The following is a 23,182-nucleotide window of genomic DNA, read 5'->3' as shown; positions in this document are numbered from 1 at the left end:
AATAGACTTACCTTCCTAACTAAAATATTCATAATATTTAACTAGGTACCACGGTAACTGAGCGGTTAGAGGTGAGGCCTGTAAAGCTAAGTATTATTCTAATGTATTGTTGGTTAGTGGGTTCTATTCCCGGTCTAGCCTTTAGATTTTTTTTTTAATTGTTAATAAAATTAATTTATAGAAAAGCATGTTTGCTAGCCGCCTCCATCAACGGTACCTAATTTGCTAGTTGGACGTAAAGTCAGCGTGTAAAAATTGGTATTACTTTGCTTGACTACAAAATTCAAATGAATGTAGTATTTTTTTAACTTGTCACAGAATTTGAGAATGATCTGCCCATGGTCGAAAACATCTACGCAAATAAACAAGGAACATTGAAACTATAAAAGGTTTTTTACTTTAGAAACTCCCATAAAATTTGGGAAATTTATGGCTTCAAAACTAGCTAATAAAAGCTTCAATGTTTAAGCTCAACATGATGATTAGAATGCTCCATGATGATTGCAATGCTTTGGTTTTCAATACAGAATGAAATACTGTTAAGTCAACGTTCCGCGAACTTTAATGAAGGTAAATTGATAAAGAATTTTCTTTAAAATTTTGTGCAAGTTGACGAGCACAACATAGTTATTTATAACACTTAAGATAGTTATTCTGGAAGTCAGTAGTCTAATTACAATAAAGCCGATTATAGACGTAAGTAAAAAATATATTTATATGCTTGCATGTCCTTCACAAAACTGTTTTCTTTGTGAATAATTTTTAAAAATAATACTAATAATATTTTTACAGCATCGGAATCATAAAGTAATGACTTTAGCATACGAACCTAAGCGAAGCTTCATGCAATACGTCCTCCATCTCAGCTTGGAGTAGAATCAAGACTGTTACAAGCGGTGGGCTGTGAATCTAACCACGCTTCTAGGGAAAGCCAGTTTGAAAATGGAGTTTGCGCTGTTCCAACAGCTAACTGAACAGCGTGAAAAAAAGGAGTATCACGTAATGTGAGTTTGTGAACCACAGAGGCGGGCTCTAAAGACAGTCACTTCCACAAGTGGTTGCAGCACTCATAAATATATAACCACTCTAGTTTGAAATGAAATATTTGCAAATAGTAAAACAGTTCAAAGCAACAGTTCATTTTATAAACTTTCTCACAAAATTAAATAAATATTGAAAAAATCCGGTCAAATTTTTTTGCCATTCATCTTACCAATTAAAAAGAAATGATTTCCCAGATTTTTTTAAAAATTTATTTTGAAACAATGATTTAGTAACAACGACAAGGGAGAATTTACACTCTCTAAGTCATCGCTAGGATTAACTACACTCTTCAGAAGAGAAAAATCGTGTGGCTACTGGCGTTTTAATTGCCTCGGAGAATGATCTAGAATGTGATTATTAGATGAAAGAAGATGATTGGAATGAGACTGTCATTGTGGGAGGGTTAGATTTGAAACATAAAATGGAAGGTTAACTCTATTACGGAGAATTTCAGCCTGAAGAGATTGAATTCTGGGAAGATTGGAGCGTTTCGTTGAACCCGACAGTTCAATACCGTTACCGTGGGTTTTAGTATATCAGATGTTTATTAAGTAAAAGATTAGATCTGTGGTGTAGTGGTCTTTTAAGTAGTCTACAGCCACTTTAATTCAGTTCGTTTACGTGGTGAGTGCGGGTACCAAGTCAATCTATTTTTGCTTCCCTTTGTGTGCTCAATTTCTAAGTACGGTTTCATCGATCTTTTGAATGAGAATTAAATTCTGGGTAAAATAGCTTGCTGTATAATGTCTTGAAATATTTTTAAAGTTTTCATAAGTTATCAACACGTTTTCTTAAAGTTATTTCACTCAAAATTCAGATAAAGACCTAATGCTGTCATTTGTAATAATTTTATTTTCCATCAACAATTATTTTTAAGGGGTTGTAGTGTCGTATTTTGCAAAGCGGTCATTTAATGTGCTAATTTTTGTATTGCAGAGTTGTTGCCGACTACATATTGAAGCAGTAGTTTATCAAGTTTTTTTTTTTTTACATCATTGAAGGTTTTCGACGACAATTTCTCTCAGGCCGTGTGAAGATAATTGGAAGCAGCCACAGTGAATACGAGCACAACTGCTTTTAATATCTCGTTTGGTCTCTCTCTCCCATTTACAAAATCGCATTCATTTGCTTTTTTTCCAAACTCCGTACACTTAGTTAGTGGCCTTATTGATTCCATTTTGAAATGGGAAAATCTAAATTGAATTCCAACCACCTACAGAGAAACACCTGCTACAGCAATGGCTTCATTTCGGTAACACAATTCACTTTACCTTGTTGCTCCACAGGTCCTTTATCTCGCTATGATCAATCACCATAGAATTACATTATCCTACTATACTTAGTTAACATTGAAATTACGTTTAACCTAAAGCGTGGTTACATTGTAATACTACACATTCCCCTTTTATTAAAAGACAAAAAAGTAAACTTTATTTTAGATTACTAAAGTCTATTTTATATTTAATATATTTAATATCACACAAATTGTTCAAAAAAAAATCATCTTTTTAAAACAAAAACTAAACAAATCTTTGAAATTGAAGATAACTAACATAAAAGTACTCTGTTAAAGAATCACAAATAACAACTTATTATTTGTTGAACTTGATGTCAAAATTACATAATATTAAGCCTTTTTACTAAAATACAGGAAATTTAACAATTCATCTATTTTCTGTCAATAAATATATTACAGTAGAAATGTGGTTTACATTAAACAGAAACAATTAATATATGTTTAGTCTCTAGGTCTAGAATCTGTAATAGCTTGAAAGTTGGATGTTATTTTAGTAATCTTATGCATTAAACAACGGGTGTCGAACCATGAGAAGAAGACTATCTTTGAAAAGTTAATCTAATTAAAGAGATAAGTTCAGGGAACAGCAGAGTGAAAGAACAATTAATTCACCGTTCAGCGCGAGGGATAAGATCGCGACGAAAACCCAAGAGTTTCTTGACAAGACCAGTTTTGAGTAATAAACGAGGTAGGGTCAATTATTATTACAGTTTGGGTAATATTAAACCATCATAGCTCCGTCTAAAGATAAGAATAATCAATGTGAACTAAATTTTCGTATTTCTTTCAACGCATTTAGGAGCACGAAGATACGAAAGAAAGAAAATATAGAAGAAAAATATGTATAAGTAAATTAATAATAAACTGTTAAGTTTATATAGTGGTGATGAACAAAATAATATGCATTAACATTATTCTAAATTTGGTTGCGAGTCATTGAAGTTTAGAGTCAAAGAAAATTTAAATAAAAATAAATTCATAAAACTAGTGTAGTTCAGTTACCGCGGTAGTGATTAATATGAATAGTTATGTAGGTAATATTTATGTTATCAGTTGATCCCGACATGATCAAGGTACCTGAATCTACAGAAAATAGGGTGTCGAACCATGAGAAGAAGACTATCTTTGAAAAGTTAATCTAATTAAAGAGATAAGCTCAGGGAACAGCAGAGTGAAAGAACAATTAATTCACCGTTCAGCGCGAGGGATAAGATCGCGACGAAAACCCAAGAGTTTCTTGACAAGACCAGTTTTGAGTAATAAACGAGGTAGGGTCAGTTTCCTCAAGAAAAATCAAGCAAGCGAAAACCCGAATTAGGCGGCGATTCTCTGAAGTATCTATCCCTAATAGGCGAGGTGTAATAGCAGTAAGCTCTGTAAAGATGGAGAAATTAAAACAAATTAATCGTTAATAGATTCAGAACTCTGAACTCCAGCCAACACACCACGACCGAAACCACACTAGTTGAAGAAATTAACCCAAAAGACGAATATTGCTAGATTCTATTTCCAATTTGAAGATAAATGTAACCCGTTGGAGAAATTGCGAGCACCAGCATCTCATCCAAACCAAATTCCTCAACAATAACAACAGTATCCAGCTGCTGGCTTTTAGATTTTCTCTTCCTAGCAGCTTCTTACAGCTAAATGTCCGATGCTGTTCATTGTAATCTGTAACGAGAGAATACTTTCAGAGGCCAACAGTGCAGTGAAAAAAGCTTCAGGCGCCAATCACCTCAGATGTTGACATAAAATATAATAAACAAAAAAATGTTTTAGTCGAACGAAGCATCAAAACAATCTGTAAATCAGATGCATCGCAAATACCATCTTAGATTACCTAACCCTCTATACCTGAAAAATCATTTTAGCGATTAAGTATCCTAGCTGAAATTTCCATCCAATATTGAAGTTATAAAATTAAGAATTGAAAACTAATTTTCGTGAATGGAAACCAGGAGTTGACAAACTCGTCCAGTCAAATCACACGCTTATTAAAGGTATGGAGTTCCTTATGGAACATATTAATTAGTTTGCAAACTGGGAGATAGTTACAGATAGGTCCAGCTTTAAAACTTCATTTTATTAATTAAGTAGAAACGTGAGAAGTTGCAGTGAGTCTAACTTAATTATTTGAATGAAATTTGCATTTGATAGAGGACTGACCACTGGTACAATTACAGTACACCACCTGGTTCCATTCAAATTTAATTTCTTACCAACTCATTTTCTCTAAACTTACTTGAACACAACATGTTAATTAAATTTATGCAGCGTTTATTGCTCTGGCCATAAGAACTTTAAAGAAATATTTTATTATTCTCTATTTAAACTCTACAGAATGGTCGTTTATTTAAAATTAAGATCGGGGCAACTTTTGACATTCTCTGTACAGCGCAAATAAGATTTGCTCAGTACATCTACCAAGTAAATCTCTTTGACGCTATGTCCCGATCCATAGTTTGGTTTGTGGTCGATAGGTCGCAGACGAATTCATTTCCAGGGCTATGATTGTAATTTATTATTAATAATCATGTGCTTTTTGTTTTTTATCTTTTTCTCCTAAAGCCAATTCAATTGACTCAATTAAATTTGTATTGTTGTAACAGTTGAACTTTTGTGTTGAATGATCAAATGTTTTTAACATTTTTTGCCTTTTATGTTTCTTATTTATTAATTTTTAACTAGCTCAACTAGTGTTTCTTTATGCAAAGTTTATTGTGTTGACTTCATTGTCTGTTACTGGTACAGTTTTGATTTTTTTATGTACCAAAGTTTTTACATATTTTAAACATAATTTTTATTTTCAGATGAATGTTATTTTGTTAAATTTATAAAATGGTTTGGTGGGTTGTTAACAATGCGGTGTGACTCGCCTGTTTGCTTTTTTGTAGGCAGTGTAAATGTTCTTTCCTACCAGGCAAAAATAGTGATAGGGATTATGTGATAATTGATTTGATTATTTACAAAGTTCTAATTTTGAAATTTTTATTTCATCTCATTTTTATTTATTTCAGATACCTGAGTGGGGAAATATTATCTAATTCAAGCAATATTGCCTATTGGTGAGTAAAGCACTGGTAGACAGACTAAATATTATATCAGCGAGAAGTATTTTAAATTTTTATTACTATCAGGATGCGGCTGTCTTCAAATTTACAAAGCTTCACATCAATTGGCATCTTCAAAAATCATCAATGTCCACTATACGAAGGACTACGCGTCGCTAAATGGTGTCGAGGCTCTGCAAATCTTTCTAAATGCAGCAACAGCGAAGAGCATTTGCAAAATATTTCTCTTATGGAAAAACTTAGTAGTGCCTTAGTGCCTTAGTACCTTATTGTAGTGCCTTATTCCTCTGAAGAGGAAGAAAGGATATTAAAACTGTGATAAAGCGTGGCAGAAAAGAAGCAGCAGATTATAAAGTTTTCTCATAAAGTATAAAAACTACTCGCCTGCAAGTGTTGGATGGCCGAAGTTCAGTAGTGGGCAGTTTCATAGTTTTTTTTTTTTAGGCGTCACTATAGTCGAGCGGTTAGAAAAGCGAGGCCCGAAAAGCTAAGTATTGTGGAACTAGGTTCAATTCCGGTCTAGATCTTGCATTTTAATTAATGGTTTAAGTGAAAAATTTATAGTAAGTTTGTTTACTAGTCACTCTTTGACTTTTTGAATTTTTTTTAAGTTTTGATTTTTTATATGTTTGTTTACTCTGTCCACTCTTACAAAGTACGACTTATAATCATTTACTTGTTCACCTATACAGGTCAAAACATGCATTCAATTAAAAACTCAATTCGAAACTTTATGACGAGCTCTCTTAGAGTAAAAAAAAAAAAAAAAACTTACAAAACATCCGGCATTTGAAAACTTTTAATAGAATAGCATAACAGTTACCAGATTCAAAATCAATATGTTTGTAACTATAGGAACATTTAGTACAGAAAACTTTATAAAATATTTTTTTTTATTTTATAAAAAGATGGTTGATACTTTCTACCCGGTAATTATGTTCACTTAGAAATTTGTTATTACGCTGAGTTAGAGGTATGTAATTATTAAGATAAAGAATTCTACATTCTATTGACGTAAATTTTGTTCACATTTTCTGAAGAAAAAAAAAGCTTAACTCAAAACGGTGAAGTGAAACATTTGTAAGTGTTGATTGTTGGTGGTACACACAACACCTGTATTAGTTTTCAAAATCAACCCTTCAGTTTTAAGAGGTTTTATTTGGTCTTTAAGCATTTAGCGATCAATGAATCCATCGGGAACTTTTTGTTTAGCAGAAAAATAGTTAGGGACATAATGTATGAGCTAGATCGGCGTTGATGACTATGTCCTTCTTTACTATTATTGTGATGAAGACTTTTAGTAATGAAGAACTTGTCCCTTGCCATATTTATGCTATTTAAACCTATAACTGCTTCCTCTCGAGCGAACTAGGAGAAAATTTTTACTTGCTGAACTGAGTGGACTAAGGGATTTAATTTGTTTTATGAATTGATTTTGTCATCTGAACGTACACAATTAAGCTGTAAAGTTTATTTGTCTAAGAATAATTCTTAATTCTCCTCATACTTCTCAAATAATTGATACAATTGCCAAACCAAATAATTCCCTTAAAATTACACACAAAATTGTGGCTGTCGGGGGAAAAAATTGAAATTTTCCTCTTAATTTTCATGATTTCTTCTCTGATAGTTGAAATTTATTTTCATTTCTTTCCTTTTTTTTTTTTTAGTGAAAATAGGTTATTTTTCAGCGTTTACGAACATCTTCTGACTCTTTCGAGTTTGTATTGAAGAGGCGCCTCCAAAAATCGGTGAAGCTTAGGCGACCTCCACCACTTTTTAATATATCGGAGCAACCACAGAACCCCACATTGTTTCTTGAAGTTTTAGTAATATGTTCAACTTTCATACTATGGGTATGTTTAAAATTTCATTTTAATCATTATTAATAATAAAATATATATTTTTTACTGAGAAGTGCCTGGAATTATGAGATTTTTTTTTGGGTGGCCAATGAACAAAGTCTGTCTTCATTTTGTTAGTTTATAACGTATACAACTCATCAGGCTCACGTTTATAAAATATACTTTCTTTTAAGTAACAACACAAAAACTAGAAGAAGAAAATGAAGACAGATTAGAATGTCGTTAGCAACATTGTTGCATTTCTAGGCCGTCAAAACAAATATGCTGAACAATGAATGCATAAGTTTTAACCGATTTATAATCAGTATTGGTTGCAATAAAAATTATTTAATATGGGTTTCTGTGCTGCATAACTTCATCAATTTGGTTCAAATTTGACTCCAGTTTTGGCCGTTTCTCCGAAAAGAAGGTACTTCAGTAGTGCTACTATATGACTTAACCTTGGCAAATTAGTAACTTAGCTCTCAACTAGTGCAGTCTCCCTCGGTTTGAAGATGGATGGGTAAAAACTCGAAAATGTTTATTTCTTTTTCTTTTTTTTAAAGTAATAACATTAATAAAATATTTTATTTGTGCTATATCTTAGAAAATTTTGCACCTAAATGAACATTGTTTGCAGACCACATCTGTAGTGTTATTGATCTTCAGTGGATATTTGCTGTACCATCAGTTCGGTGTATCCTTGCTGACAGATGCCTACGATTTCTTAAGTTGTATGTCATTGCAAACAATAGCTTCGCTAACACTTGCTGTAACAGCTTCACTAGTTTGCGCTTGCCATAATCCTGGATATATTCATGTACCACGTTTAACTAAATGGGTAAGTTTTTACTTTTATTTTTTAAGACACTGTCCAGGCAATTGGTCTTTTCCAACAAATGATAACTAAAACTCTAAGTAATATGTGATTTAGAGCCTACTTCTTCAATATAAGTAAGTTTATACAAGTTATAACAAAGCACGGACCACAAGGACGGAATAATGCGTAATAATACTCTCTGGAAGGCTTGTTTGTTCGCATCATCATTTGAAACTGTAGGCAAAAACGTTTGGTAGACTTTCATTTTCTTAAATCATTCTGCTATGGGCAATTTCTGTTATCAATCATGACGCCAATTAAAAAAATTTAAAATCAAATATTAATTTAATTTATTATTTTTATTTTTTAAATAATTTTATAAATTGTTTCATGAATTTCGAGCCTCGCTGGCATTAATATTCTTAGTTAATTGAAAGAATTATCGTGTTGGCACCTTTCTTTCGAAAAAAAAGTTTTGTACTAACGAAGAAAGGAATAATAATATTATTATGAGTTCGAGTTCTTCTCCTTTGCCGCAAATTTCGCATAATGGCGATTTTTCCTTTTTCTTGAACATATATACTTCGCATCTACTGAGGTTAGTGCATAAAATGCATTATTTCCTCACAAATGTTTCATCATCGTTAACTGTCCACTCCAAATCATTTAATCTACTTTTGGGTTATATAGCTATTTTTTTTTTTTTTTTTTTAGCCATATTACTCGTAACATAAATAAATAACCGAATTCTTTTTTTATTTAGGCGATATTTTTTATTGTTATCAGTATAGTAATCCTGTCCTGTGAAATTTTCATATCACTATGTTATAAATGGCTTCCAAACATTAATCTGGAAGATAAAATGAAAAATAAATTAGAATATTCTGTCAAACACCCAAAACATCTTAGGCGATGGGATAAAATGCAGATAACTGTATGTAAAATTATTTTGTGTCATTATTCATTGTTTGACAAGCATCATCAATCTTTCTATCGTGTTCAAAATAAGTTTGGTTTTAGCTCTCATGTTGTGGAGTAAAATCTAAAGAGGATTGGGTTAAACTAGGAATGAAAATACCTGATTCATGTTGTGTAAAAATCAAGGTAATGCAAATTTCAAAGTAATTCTGAAAATAAAGTACACAATAATAATTTAAACATTCACAAAATCTTCTTTACAAAAATCTTTCACTTGGAAAGTTGAAAATAAAGTTTCGTTAATCACAAAAGATTAAAAAAAAAACAGCAAGTACAATATTTTCTTTAAAACACATAATTTCAACCAAATAAGGACGTTCGGAAAGCTTTTGTAATTAATTTAAATTTATTTCTTATTTCCTTTTCCGTCCCTCTTGCATGGATATCTCTCAATCAAAGTGATACTCACTTAGGAGGGCAAAAAATATTTAAAGAAAATCGTAATAATTTTAGAAAAAACTTCGCGCAAAACTGAAAAATATAATAAGTTATACAATCACACTTCCAATTATCAAATTTATGCCCAAAACTTACCAAATTACTTTTCATTCATAAAAAAATTGGTTCACGATTTACAAGGAAGAAAAACTAAAATAATTTCTAAAAATGATGTTTTTGCCCACGCTTTGTACATTTATTCTCCAAATCTTGTACGCTTTTTCATTGTTTTATCATCCCAAATATCAGAAAAGCGGATCCATCATATTTATTTTAACGTCTTCATAAATTATGAGAAACTTAACATTTATTAATAGTTTATCCTGAGTAAATAACTACTTTTGTCTTGTATGTTTTTTTTTTTTTTTTTAATTTTCAGAATGAGGTATGTGTATCATGGAAGGAACAAGGTTGTATAGAGGCGTACACATCTGTTAAAACGAAGTTGCTGGCTTATCTTACTGGATCTTCCTCAGTGGCGCTGGCTAATTGCGTATGTAGGCTAATGTAAATTCCTATTTTTCTTTATAAATTTTCTCTTTAAGACGAAATAGAGTGATTACAAGTTATTTTAAATTCAGTTTTCTTCAGAGTATTTAATGAATCGAATAGAACGAATGTATGCTAATTTTTTATTGTTTGCGTTTGGGCAAGTGTTTGAGGGAATATTTCATCTTACAAACAAAAAAAAAAAACAAAAAAACGCAAACTTTAGCTGACTTATTGAATCGAAAAAAATAAAATTATTTACGGTATTAAAATTGAATCGGTACTGCTAACTTCTTTATAGTTCTCTATAAAACAATTTCAAACAAGATTTTCAAGGGTTCTGAAGATGCGCTAGCCTCTCTCCAAAGCTCTGTATTAAACTCCAACTAAAAATTAAGTAAGGAAAATAAATAATGTTACTAGTTACTAGATCTTATAATATAAAATAAATGATTGAGAAGGCTATCAATAAAAATTCTCCTGCATCAGTGAGAAAAAAATTTTATTTAGTATAAAACCTCCACAAAAGGTTATAAATTCCACTTATATTACAAATATAATATTATTTCTCTGTAATACCCAATTTAATGGAACCTTACAACCATAATAAGTTACATTCAAGCTGTAAGAATTGCTATAATTTCAATAATTAAGGCTCAATTGGCTCGCGGTAAAAATAATTTGTCCATGCCTGTTCTATAGGACATCAATGTGAATTGATTGAAATTATAATATTATTATTTTTAGTTAATCATTATTCCTGTGTTGGTGAAGTTGTTAACTGTTTCCTTGGTGTTAACAAGAGATGCAAGGAAACTTAGTAAATTCAAAAAGTACAATAAGCGATTACTTCTTCATCGTCCGGTTACTTTTGGCAGCATTTCCCATTTCTTCAGACCGTACATAACGCCAGAACATAGTAGTACAACGCTTGTTAATCTTTTTTATAATGAAAAGGTACTTATTTTTTTTTGACCATTTTATAAAATGTAGCAATTACTTTTTCATTATTTGGAAATTGACAACTTAAGTAAAGTATATATTAAGTATGTGAAATTTAGAGTATGGCGTCGTACATAGGTTGAGAGAAATTTCCAATTATATCAACATTAATTAACACTAACAAGTGACGCTGATCTGTCCCGAAAGAAAAGTGGAAGCCACTGGCGGTACAATTGGCAAAGTGGATTGTCAAGAATAGTAGAAGTAGAAGAGGCGAGACTGTGCGAAATGATTAGAGCAGTGAGAAAGGGCTGTTGAGGTCGCTGATTTCACCCGTCGAAGCACGCATTTTTTATTGTACGCCTAACGGATTTTGTACACCTAACCACACTTTCAACAGTTCAGTTTCTCAGAATGTTGAGTACTTTATGAGACTGAGGTTTGGGATTTAGAAAAGAGCATCAACTACCAATCGGAGTAACTTATATTGAAACATCTGAATAGATCATACGTGGTCGGTTTGGTTGAACTATTCCGTAAGTCTACAGACATTTGATTATAGTACTGAGTATTAGTCTTTTCAATTCCATATTAATTTAGACGTTTCTCGAGAAGTTAGTAAAGAAGTTTGATACGTTTATTGCAGTTTATTATTTTTGGTGACTAATTCATTGTTTCAATAGGATGAAAAAGTAACTGCCAATTTCAGTCATATTTTGTAATTTTTTATTGTGCCGAGCTTTGACCTAGGGACTAGGTCATCGTCAGGGCAGTGGAACATATTAACAGTGTGGTAACAATAATTATATTACAATGAATATGTATAATGTAAAGTAATTTACAAAATTATTTACCTATTTGACAATGTATTATTTTAATTTATAAAAGGCAGGTATGTCTTTTGACTTGTCTGCTCATGGACTGAGTATGATCGGTAATTACATTGACAATTAGATAAATAATTTTGTAAATTACGTTACATTAAACATATTCATTTTAATATAATTATTGTTTCCACACTGTAAATGTGTTCCACAGCCCTGTGGAAGATGACCTAGTCCCTAGGTCAAAAGCTCGGCAAAATAAAAAATTACAAAATATGACTGAAATAGGCAGTCATTTTTTCTTCCTATTGATACCTTTAGTCATTTCTTGTCTTTAAAGTCTTGATTATGGATTCCACGAGTCGATTATCGATCAACAATATTAGGCACTTTGCTACCGCAGTCTTTCTACGCCAACATCCTCGGTGCCTAAAATATATTTTTTTTTTATAATTAAATAATTGTTTAGACATAAAGAAAACAAAAATTAATTGAAACTTCATTTCAATTAGCGGTGCCCATAGGATTTGATAGAAAGATCAAAATCTCTCAATTAAGAAAACCATTTTGTTGATTTTTTTTTTTTAATGACATTTTCTTTCATACTTTAATAATATAGTTAATTAAAAGTGATTCCGTAATGTGTCAAAAATAATTTAAAAAAATTTGAAGTCTTCAAAATCTTGAGAAATTCCAAAAGCAACTTTTCATCTTTTTTACAGAAAAACTTAGAAAAAAAGATCGAAAGACGAACCGTTAGATATGCTCAAAAAACAACGCTTTCAGACCCTTATGACGTTACTTCCGCATCTACGGATGCAAATTACCCTACAGAAAATATTTCACTATCAAAAGATTTTGAAGAAGAAAAGACTTTGAACACAGATATCACAAAACCTTCAACAAGTGCACAATAATTTTTAAAGCACAGAATAAAGTAATAATGCATGAGTATAAAATAACAAATATAACAATAAACGAATAAAATGAAACATTTACTCATTGTCACGTAATAGGCAGTGCTTTCTACGGTAAAAGAACACTATTCAGAGGCCAAAAGTGCCCTTACAAGGCTCTGACATTAAATGGCTTCTAGATGTTCACGTTATTTGATTAAAAAATAATATTAAAACATATTTAGAAATAATAAATAAATAGAAACATACGCTTATAAATAAAAATATATAAAAAAATGATTCCATTTTTATTCAACTTTTTGTGGTTTGGGTAAAATAACTCATTCGTATGTTATCTGCACCAATTTTTAAAAGGTTTTAAAAGCTTTATATTAGTAGTAACAAAAATTTAACTATTTTAAATAAGTTAACTTATTATTTATTAATGTGACTTAATAATGGAAGGGATAATTTTAATGAAAATATTAGGAATTATTACTGTAGATATTCGAAACAGTTCCATTTTGGTTATCTTCAATTCAAGTTGATAAAAGTGTTTTATCTGTATTATAGTCCTCCAAAAATTCGCTAAAATCCTTGAGTAGCTTTGTATTGACTATAGATATTAGCTTAGAGGCCGCTAACACCCCTACATTTCTTGTAAAAACTTCGTACTTTAAGGAAGTCGACAATAGAATTTTTAGATTTTAAACGAATAGGCTTTGCAACTTATATACGCTAATCTAATCTACTTATCTTACATAAAATAAAATATAATAGGTAAAATTTTATCCAAACGTTAGGAGTTGAATGACCGAAATTACAAATTATTGTATTTTTGGACATTTAATAACATGCACCTTTTACATTGAAAAAAATGGGTGGAAAGAGAGACAAATGGATTATTATTACTATTTTTTTTTAGGGCGCGTCAACATCTAAGGTCAGTTGCACCCGGAGCTTGTTTCAGTGTATTATCGGTCTCTAGACCTAGTTACAAACTGTCCATCAACGGACAGTAAGCTGTAAGAAGCTTCTTTGAAAAGAAAATGAGGGCCAATAAGACTACTATCATATTATAGTGTAGTACTAATCATTTTTAATAGATAAAAAAAAAGAGAGTAATTTTAAGCAGAATCAATTTTTAAACACCTAAAACACTTAATGTTAGCGAAAAATTAATTGCAAAATGAATTAATAGTTTTTTAAATAAAATTCAATTTAAAAACTAACTTTAAACAAATGTTTTCCAGGCGCTAAATTAAGAACTAAAGAAAATGTAAATGCATTTCTTAATATCTTTAATTACTACCACCTCTTAAGTGAATTTTTTGTTTACAAATTAATTCTTTGATTAGGAAATCATATAATTTAAATGTAACCAAACTTTTAGAAGCAATAAAAACGAGAAAACAACCTTTTGATTGTACATGCTAACCAAACAAAAAGTAAAAATACAATAACAAGATAAATGCTCGTACAATTCAAGAATCTAACTTTGAAAATAAAAACAATCTTTCAATTAAAACGTATCTTTGATTTTTCAACTTTCGTAGATTTCTGTTCCAATTCTCTACAGCACATTAACCGGTGACAGACAGCATTATCTGTTGCGAGAGAACTCTGTCAAGTATTATTGATGTACCTTAAATGTTTATAACAATTGGAATCGAACTCCGGTTACAAAGTTTCTGTTACAAATATTACAATTTAAGAGGAAGCTTAAATATCTCAAAAGCTAGAGAAATAATGCCATAAGTTACATTCTGAAAGGCGAAGGAATAATTAAAGAGTTGCACTGTAATACAATTCTATAATCAACAAATACTATCAATAAAATGATCAGTATTGCGGTTCCAACCTTTTAATAAACAAGTCATTTGTTAATATTATTCATTTTATAATCAAAAATATTAGTTTTCTTCATTTAAATCCTAAAAGTATTTACAAGTTTTATTTTCTTCTGTAGGCTGGTACTACTTCATTTATAGTATAAATAAAAATGCTCACTACAATTATGAACTCCTCTTAATAAAAATATATAATAAAATGGATTTAAGATGGTGACTGTAAGTAAATAACTGAGTTAGAAAATTATTTTAATTTTTTCAATAAATTATTTCTCAGAAATTTGTACTTCAGACTTAAGATTTCTCATAAAACTTTTAGCAGCACACTTAACATAAGGATGTGAGCTCCTAAGAAGACATTCAATAATCACTTCATAGTTGCTCAGTTCCTTTATAATATTAGTATCCAGTAATCTAATAGCCATTAGCTGCGCTTGAAAAGATGCATGTTCGCAAAGAAGCACTTTAGCCAGTTCAATGCGTTTTTTGTTTAAACAGTCCGGCAGAGAAGAAATTACATAACTGATTATTTGATCTCCATAAGTAGTGTAGTACTTAGCCAATAAATCTTCATAAAATGTGGCTAACTCCGTGATAAAATCACCTGCAAAATAAATAAACTGTTGTTAAAAAAATGTGAAATTATATACAAATAAAAAGTGTATATTTTATTACAAAATTCTCTTCCCTTATTATATCTCTTCTAAAAAAATTGAAAGAACAAACTAAATCAGGAATGAGCTCTTATGATCAGTCTAAAGCAACCATTTTTGGATAATTAATTTGTTTATTTCATTTAAGGTTAAATAAGTGAATAAAAAGCGCTAAACCTGGTGATTGTAACATTGTGAAAATATTCAAAATAAATTATCTGAGTAAATAATGAGTTAAGTGTTTGTTTAATGTTAACTTCAAATTAACTTTTGCGATAAAAGCAAAAAGATAAGATAAATATAAACTATTGAACAAAAAAGTGAGAAATTACTTTTTTCCATGTCTTTGTTATAGATGAAAATTGTTGATTCCAGATATAGTAATTCTTCAACTATCTCATCGGCTGAAAAAGAAGTCAAAAGAAATAATTTCCACTTTTCTAATATAGAGTCGGCACAAATTTTTAATTTTTCTTTCTTAAGGCTATATCGGCAGATACTTTCAGTTATTTCAAATACAGTATTCTTACTTCTGAAAACAATATTGCAATTAAGAGTGAACATATTCCAATTGTTGAGTATATTGTCATTAACATATTTAATTACTTTATCCAGTCTAATAAACAGAATTGTTTCGTTTTGTGAGTACATAAGGTACTTAATTATGAATTCTAAATTACTTGTTATATCCTCATTTGAAAACAAATGTCTTAATAAAAGTTCACAAAAGTCTTCAGAAAGTAAACACAAAACATCAGCATCAATCATTTTTATGATTTTATTTCTACTGCCTGATACCAATAAGCCTTCTTTTAATTCCACCGCTTCCCATAATATTTTCAAGAATGATTCTACAAATATATCAGGTATTCGGGTCAAATCAAATAATACATCCACGCATTTTACATCATCTGGAGTCAATTGACTGTACGCCGTTTTAAAAAAGTTAAATCTTTCTTCACAAGGATCATATAAAAAAAATCGGAAAATATATTCTAGTAATATAGGTCTCAATGGTTTGTATTCTTCCTTATCCAATAATGAAAGTATTAATTTTCCAGCGTCAGTGGTCGGTGCTATTTTGCAATAAGTTCTCATTAAATGTTTCTTTAAAGACAGTGAGCTATTCTCCCATTCAAGGAGATAGGGTAAAATCTTGTTCTCGGGCACTTTAGTACAAATACTATTAATAGGACCTAATATAAATTTTAAATAGTCACCAAATGTATATAACTTCGCACAAGTCAATGCTCTTAAAGGTGCAGCAACAAATTTCAAACTAGAAGCTATTGCCTTATGAATCTTGTACAGTAATTTATTCTCTTCAGAATAACTTCCAATTTCTTTTAGGGTCAGCGAATAAGGTGTAATAGTCTCTATGAATTCCTTTGAAGGCATTAATATAGAAAGAAATGTAACAGCATTTGGTTTGAAAGAAGGTTTGTAAATTTCAGAATCCAATTGTTTCGTTTTCAAGGCACATTCACAAAATTCCTGAAAAACAAAGGGTAACTCAAAAGGAACGTAAAGCTTAATATCTTTAAAAAGTTTAATATAACCCTTTATTCTTTTAGTTTTAAGAATTTCCTTCATGACAGTTTCTTTATGCTTTTTCAATTGTGAAGGGTTGCCACGTAGCACATGTCGGATGACATCTAACGTTGGTATACAAGGAAAAACATCGTAAATTCTATTTCTCAAATAGGCATCTTTGCAAATAGATTTGATCATTTGGGTTTTTGAGTAGTGAGAACATTCTTTAGATGCGAACAATTTTTGTATTTCAGTTATTAGCCAGTCAGGATAATCAATTTTTTCATGCTTAAAAGATCTATTATAATCACATAAAATTGATAGTAATCTTACGAAGGCTTCGTCCTTTTCATATACCCTCTCAAAAACTATATTTGGTAAAGATGAAATACATATTTCTAAACATCTCTTCCTATAGGGCGTTCCTTTGCAAAGGCTTAAATCATAATAAGGGTGTATTGAAAAAGCATATTCTATGAAGTTCGATATTTCACCATCCATTGGCCTACCTTCTGCCAAGTATCGCTGAATTTTTAATGAACACAAAGTAATAAATTCATAAGAATTGCCTTGATCTTCGTCATTCATTCTAATTAGATCAATAAACTCCTCTACTGTTTCCCATTCTTTAACAGACATATTCAGCAGAATGTCTTTCATTTCTTCAAGTTCCCGGAACACTTTCACCCGTACTACTCCACTGTCAGTTCTAAGCCTTCCAACTAGGAATGCAAAACAATCTAATAATGAATTATGAGTTTTCTTGTAACGAATCGCTGAAAGCAACATGTAATGGACCATTTCAGCTCTCACAGAAACTTCTTTTTGCCTTACAATCAACTTTTTTATTTGTGGAAGTCCTATATCAGGAGGTAAGTAACCCAAATATTCCGCTTTTTCAGAATCAGATTCTAGTTTAGGAAGTTCTAATTGAATCCATTTTTTCCTTATTTCAACTGGCAATAAAATTATCAAACAGAGATCAATAACTTTTCTAAAATCCTCAAAATGAAATTCCTTGCCATAACACCTCTTGAAATTTCTAAGGAGTACCTGTTGGCTTTCAACTTCATCTAGTCGTGATGTTATTTCTCCAAGTTCTTCAAATTCCCACCATCTGAGTTGGTAGAAGTCTATCATTGATTCAGGAAAGTAAGAAGCTTGGAGTTTTTCAATGTTTGAAATGCTCATGATTTTTATGACCTTTTTTACTGGCATTATCTCCTTTAATACTCTGAAATGTTTGATAACAAGTGGCGAGTAGGTTTTCACAATTCTCTTAGTAACGTTTGCACCGAGCGACATGTAAGGAAAATAATCTTTGTATTCTATAAACATATCTACGAAGCGTTTGGGATGATAAATAGCAATTAATTTCAAAATTTCTACATAGCTTCTCAAATCGAAGTTTTCATACAATCTGCTACCTGATGCTTTACTTGCTAACGCGGAGCTAATGAAATTAACAACAATGTCTGGATGGTTCTTGTATACTAATGTGATCAGGTCTCTGTTTACTCGAACTCTGGAAGATTGCAATGTAGTTTTTATAAATTCAGAACTGCAAGCTGGAAGAATTATTTGAGCAAAAGATGTGCCATACCTTTTTTGTAAGGCCTTAAAAAGTTCTTCTGCTTTGTTTTTGTCTTTCAGATATTTAGAATATTGTCTGATCAATTTTTGTCGAGTAAAATAAGATAAATTAGGAAGAATCTCATTAACTAATACAGCAGGGTCAATCTCAATTTCTCTAAAAAACCATTTACATTTAAGCGCTCGTGAAATATAAAAAGTATCTTCCTTTTCAAAAATTCGAGCAAGTTCTAATTTTCTACGCCATAAATCAATAAGTTTGATTCTGAAAAATTTCTCCAAATTATTTTCTGGAATAAATAAATCAAGAATAGTTCCTATATTAGAAGTTATTGCAATCTTGTTTACTAAGATGTAAGTAAAAAATTTCTTGCGTACTTCACCAAGATTACGCCCATCCAAACGACGTATTGCACTAATTATGTCTAGATCCATGGCACTCTAAGCACTAACCGTGATACAACTGGTATTTTTGGCTGGGCAAATGTCCTTGATCAAAAAATGAGTCATCGATTGGGTAGGTGGGATCATTTATGTAACGCAATCTCTTCTCATACTCTGTTTATAAGTAGAAAATTCTCACACGATTAAAATTAGGTACTAAACAGGACACTTAATGGTTTAAGTTGTCTCTACATCGTGGCATTGATTACCACCCTGATCTGAAATTCTCTTGACACTAGATTATTCTCTGAAACATATTAAAATCTAATGTTGACATTTACTTTAGGAATTTTTTGGCAGTAGATAATGATTTTACTGTTTATTGATTATTGTTCTTCTCGGAGTATAAAAGCGATTGGGGCTTGAATGAAGAAAAAAAGAAAATGTTTTAAAAAGATTATCATGGTCAGTTTTTGTTTTTGATGAGTCTATTCCTTAGCTAATGTTTTTTCGTTAATACATGAAAAGTAATCTACATTTAATTAACCATTGAAGAAATTAATAGCAGTTTCAGAAAAGCACACATAGTTCAGCTGGAATGGAACTGTTTATATCAGCTGTTATTAATCTTCTACTAACGAAATTGAATTAAAGCATAAACACGGACAATTTTTTTTATCCATTCTCCACGCGAGCTTTTCGTCTAACGTGGAGGGGCGAATAATTAATTAATAAAACTAATAAAAATTAATATTATTTAAGGGCAATCAGACAATAATGCACAAAACGACTATCACATGATCAATTTTTATTAACTTGAACTTTGCAATATTTATGTATTTATAAAATGTTTATAAATAAATTTAGAAAATTAGTTAAAACTACAAATGCCGAATACACTATCATGAAATTACAGTAGAAGTAGCACCCGAAATTTCGGTTAAATTCCGCAAAAAAAGCACTGCCTAAAAGTAACCTCACTACGCTAAGTTGTAACCTTCTTTCTTCGATGTTGATCGATTATAGTAAAGAGAAATGACTAAAAGCATTTTTGTGTGATTTGTACTCATTTTAATTGATTATTTTAATAAAAATTTTATAGTATTTTTTCTAAGATGAAATTTTTTCAACCAACTACCTCAACTTTGCCTCTCCAGCCAAAGAGCATCCCCAACGGTCACCAAATGTTTTAAGGATGGCTCTCCCAAGTCAAAGAGAACGAAGTGCTCGGAATCTTAAAAGAAAAAGGTTCTTTTTACGGTTTTGATCGTATTGGTGCCGCTAATTGCAAAGCTAATCCTCATACTCCAAAAAATAACTCTAAATTACAGTTTTGAAGCTTTCTAAGTAGATAGAATCACCCTCAATGCAAAGTAACTGCCCACGCTCTATAGATTAGGTTAACTTCTCTCTGGGACAGTCCTCTTCTAAAGTCTCCTGGAGAAATCCCCAAAAATAGAAGGATGCTGCCAAATTAGAATGACCTCTCACTATAAAGCCTCAAAACTCTTTCTACCCCACCCTCCCGAATGGTGTTTTTCTCCACCTCTGTACTTTATAGAAAGAAAGGGTTTTCATTTTCAACGCAGCACAATCGCTGCAACCATCTTTGGGCACGTGTCAAACGGCACCTTGGAAAGTTCTGGAAAAAGAGGGGGTTCAGCACTCTCAACATACCTAGACTCCTTTGAATTACTCCTTTTACAAAGAATTACAAAATCTGTCAAATTGTACGAAGAGTTAGTGACTATTTATTGGAAGCTAAAGAGAATTTAAAATATTTTCTCCATTAAAGTATGATTTCCCAAAACCAGCATGTTATGATTTATAAAATCTTTCGATTTTGTTATACATGCTGATCCGGCCACATATTCAGTACAAAGGATCGCTGGGATTTCCATCTCAGAGTATAGTTTGAAGGTTTAGGAAAATTTCAAAAAACATAACATCAATAAGCCGCATAGAAAGCTTTTGTTTCAATTTTTTCCTGAAAAAATTAATTTAGTTTTCCAGGAGATGTTATTTGAGACTTTTCATATTTACATATTCACACCTAAGGAGAGGTCATAACGTTACAGCTCCTAGTAAATCTTTAATTATTTATTTACATTGTTATAATTTTTTTTAAAAAAAATAAGGTGCATTAGCATCTGAGTTTTAGGCAATTTCTTCAATGCACTGCTGATCTCCAGACAATGGTACACTGAGCTATGTTTACCTAGAAGCTGTGAGAGGCTTCTTGCAAGAGTAAATTTGAGCACAACGCTAGACTCGAACTCAGGACAACCTTGGGTAGCAAAAAGCACAAACTGCTGAACTAATACCTTCAACTAAACAGTTAAAACTTAGTGTGACATTTTTTAAAGCAAATAATAAGGTTTAATTGAAAAACTTAATTTTAAGAAGTGTTCTCAATGATGAGGCTTCCTCAACTTAAGGTACCCCACAAATTTAGATTTTGCCAATTTTGCAATATTTTTATATCAAATTTTGAAATTAGGAATTAGAAAAATCGTTTAAAACAAATCTGTTGTTTATTTTTAACTACACCTTAAAGAAAAGAAAAAAAAATCGTAAAATATTGTGATTGATTTTTCTTAAAAATATGTACATATTTATTTGTAATGGACTCTTCTGTTTGGAATATGATTTTTAAGATATATATATATAACTCCATTATTAGACTAAGAAATATTTCACTACTAATATTTTCTCTAAACTGTTTCAACAATACATTCTTTGTAATAAATAGTTTGAAATATAATTATAATTTCAAGATCTTTATCTCCTTATACTTCATAGACATTTGAAAAGATACATTTTATTTGTCTCGTTTAACATACAGATTTATTTTTTAAGTACTCAATTAGTTTTTGGTCCACCAAGGTTGAAATTATTACAAAAACATTTGTGCATTGAAATGAGCTCGTCGTTTAACATATTACTTGCTAATTACAATTGTAACAATTTATAACTTTCGACGAAGTACAATTTTGTAAAAAGGAAGACCATTAGATTTAAGATTAAAATTTTTAATGTAGATTCACATAATATAATTTTTCCAGTAATTAGGTTTAGAATGTTTTCAGTAATTAGGTTATTTATTATAACTAATACGTACATTGAATATGTACAGCGATTTTGTAAGTATTAATAATTAAAATCTATATTATATAGACAAATTCAATCACAGGCCTATTATGACTCAACAATTAAAAACATTAAAAGAATAAAACAGTACAATATTTTAACATTCTATGAAACTATTTTACATGTAAAACCGTTTTAAGTGAGACATAAATGATCCCTTATAACTTCAGATGGCTCTTCATTGTGCACTTGACAACTTATTATACTAGAAACTAGCAACCTTCAAAGAGCTATATTCATCTTTTCTGATATCATTCTTCCTGACACTATCTGTACAAAACTAACCGGGCGCGTCAATTTATGAAATGCTTATAGATATTTATAACACCTCACAATCATATAAAACTGTAGTAAAAGGTATAACGAAGTCTGGTGTTTTCTTACCTCGGAAATAACAATGTTTTTCCTGTTTGTAAATTATCTAATTTCAAAATTCACGCTATTAACAAGCACGAAAAAAATTCATTTAATTTATTTTATTTAAATTAATTTATTTTTTCTTTCAACAAAAAACAAAAATCCGGCACTGCCATTTAGCAAATAGGTTTACTAGCGCTGTAACGAATAAACATTTTGGATCTGGTATTGGGACAATGCAGGATTAAAAATATTGAAATTAAAAGATCAAATAAATGTCAAATTAAATTGTTTCACTAATAAATTATAATAATAAGAAAATCATGTATAGGGCTCAAACAAGAACAAAGTCGATAAAGAAATATCCAAAATGTCAGTAACACATACATCAATCAATATTACATTCACTGGTTTATCAGTCCTGTTTTAATTAAAAAGTATAATTTAAAAAAAAAACTAGTTAGAATTCAAAACAAAATCAACAGATTATGAATAAGGGAATATCGCCCATACCAGTTTCTAATCAATGTATAGCCCAAGTGCATGAGCCTTAAAATTACAGAAAAAAGCAATTTAAGCACTTATAAAATCACAAAATTGAATAAAACAATTTACCATGCTATTAATATATTTTCTATCTATTAATTTCTCTTTCAAATGAGCCCCATTTATTCACTTAAAAATTATTGCTTTTAAATTTTTTGTTCTCTGTCCACAGATCACATCTAGAAATCACAGTAAATATAATCTCACACACACACACACTGAATCACTGACTTTAAAAGTACCTTTAACTACCATCTTCATAGCGTATGAAAAAACTAGACGATACGATACATATAGCGGCCAATACAAACAGCCCAGCTATAAAATATCTTGCTTGCAAAGCGTAATCTTCATATGGTTGTAACCAATTTAAATAGCCAATCATTTTTAAAAGCCAAGGCGGTGCGCAGAAAGATGACCTAAGAATAGTTGTATGGTATTTTAACATTGATTTATCTCTGTTACGAATATCG

The 23,182-nt window shown here is 30.7% G+C and overlaps 4 protein-coding genes across 17 annotated transcripts in view; 1 reads left to right on the top strand and 3 right to left on the bottom strand.

Moving 5' to 3' along the window:
- Nucleotides 1-988, bottom strand: part of LOC141461522 (uncharacterized) — a 125,271-nt gene extending 124,283 nt beyond the window's left edge. For all 3 annotated transcript variants that reach the window (XM_074142703.1, XM_074142705.1, XM_074142704.1), the window contains exon 1: nucleotides 830-988. In XM_074142703.1, the coding sequence (XP_073998804.1) occupies nucleotides 830-861 (32 nt within the window). In that variant the 5' untranslated portion in view covers nucleotides 862-988. The remainder of the gene's footprint in view (nucleotides 1-829) is intronic.
- A 5,203-nt stretch (nucleotides 989-6,191) lies between these two features.
- LOC141461143 (uncharacterized) lies at nucleotides 6,192-22,673 on the top strand. 8 transcript variants are annotated; one of them, XM_074141882.1, is made up of 8 exons: nucleotides 6,192-6,341; nucleotides 7,104-7,268; nucleotides 7,897-8,097; nucleotides 8,840-9,010; nucleotides 9,097-9,180; nucleotides 9,872-9,985; nucleotides 10,729-10,938; nucleotides 20,795-22,673. In XM_074141882.1, the coding sequence occupies exons 1-8, from the start codon at nucleotides 6,252-6,254 to the stop codon at nucleotides 20,801-20,803; spliced, it is 1,044 nt and encodes a 347-aa protein (XP_073997983.1). In that variant the 5' UTR covers nucleotides 6,192-6,251; the 3' UTR covers nucleotides 20,804-22,673. The 8 variants fall into 8 exon arrangements, with proteins under 8 accessions (XP_073997983.1, XP_073997990.1, XP_073997984.1 ...); XM_074141881.1 differs by lacking the exon at nucleotides 20,795-22,673 and adding an exon at nucleotides 12,470-12,796 and having other exon boundaries at nucleotides 6,193-6,341; XM_074141886.1 differs by lacking the exon at nucleotides 20,795-22,673 and adding an exon at nucleotides 12,470-12,796 and having other exon boundaries at nucleotides 6,229-6,341; nucleotides 7,083-7,268.
- LOC141461140 (uncharacterized) lies at nucleotides 13,928-19,197 on the bottom strand. 2 transcript variants are annotated; one of them, XM_074141874.1, is made up of 2 exons: nucleotides 15,479-19,113; nucleotides 13,928-15,097 (listed from the first exon to the last, which is right to left on the bottom strand). In XM_074141874.1, the coding sequence occupies exons 1-2, from the start codon at nucleotides 18,705-18,707 to the stop codon at nucleotides 14,760-14,762; spliced, it is 3,567 nt and encodes a 1,188-aa protein (XP_073997975.1). In that variant the 5' UTR covers nucleotides 18,708-19,113; the 3' UTR covers nucleotides 13,928-14,759. The 2 variants fall into 2 exon arrangements, with proteins under 2 accessions (XP_073997975.1, XP_073997976.1); XM_074141875.1 differs by lacking the exon at nucleotides 13,928-15,097 and having other exon boundaries at nucleotides 15,541-15,678; nucleotides 15,753-19,197.
- The window catches only part of LOC141461142 (uncharacterized), a 127,745-nt gene continuing 125,734 nt past the window's right edge, over nucleotides 21,172-23,182 (bottom strand). For all 4 annotated transcript variants that reach the window (XM_074141876.1, XM_074141880.1, XM_074141878.1 and 1 more), the window contains one exon: nucleotides 21,172-23,128. In XM_074141876.1, the coding sequence (XP_073997977.1) occupies nucleotides 22,954-23,128 (175 nt within the window). In that variant the 3' untranslated portion in view covers nucleotides 21,172-22,953. The remainder of the gene's footprint in view (nucleotides 23,129-23,182) is intronic.

This window comes from Rhodnius prolixus, unplaced genomic scaffold (assembly GCF_049639745.1).
Source record: "Rhodnius prolixus isolate KJV_2025 unplaced genomic scaffold, Rpr scaffold_6, whole genome shotgun sequence".
In the NCBI taxonomy this organism is placed as follows: Eukaryota; Metazoa; Arthropoda; class Insecta; order Hemiptera; family Reduviidae; genus Rhodnius; species Rhodnius prolixus.
Note: the sequence above shows the minus strand (reverse complement) of the source record. Positions and strands in the feature narration are given on the sequence as shown.

Excerpts from the sequence above, each read along its gene's own strand:
- LOC141461143 (XM_074141881.1), top strand. The coding sequence starts at position 6,252 with ATGTTTGTAACTATAGGAACATTTAGTACAGAAAACTTTATAAAATAT. Across the intron at positions 8,098-8,839 it reads TACCACGTTTAACTAAATGG|GCGATATTTTTTATTGTTAT; the intron begins GTAAGTTTTTAC and ends TTTTTTATTTAG. Across the intron at positions 10,939-12,469 it reads ATCTTTTTTATAATGAAAAG|AAAAACTTAGAAAAAAAGAT; the intron begins GTACTTATTTTT and ends TCTTTTTTACAG.
- LOC141461140 (XM_074141874.1), bottom strand. The coding sequence starts at position 18,707 with ATGGATCTAGACATAATTAGTGCAATACGTCGTTTGGATGGGCGTAAT. Across the intron at positions 15,098-15,478 it reads TAACAAAGACATGGAAAAAA|GTGATTTTATCACGGAGTTA; the intron begins GTAATTTCTCAC and ends TTTATTTTGCAG.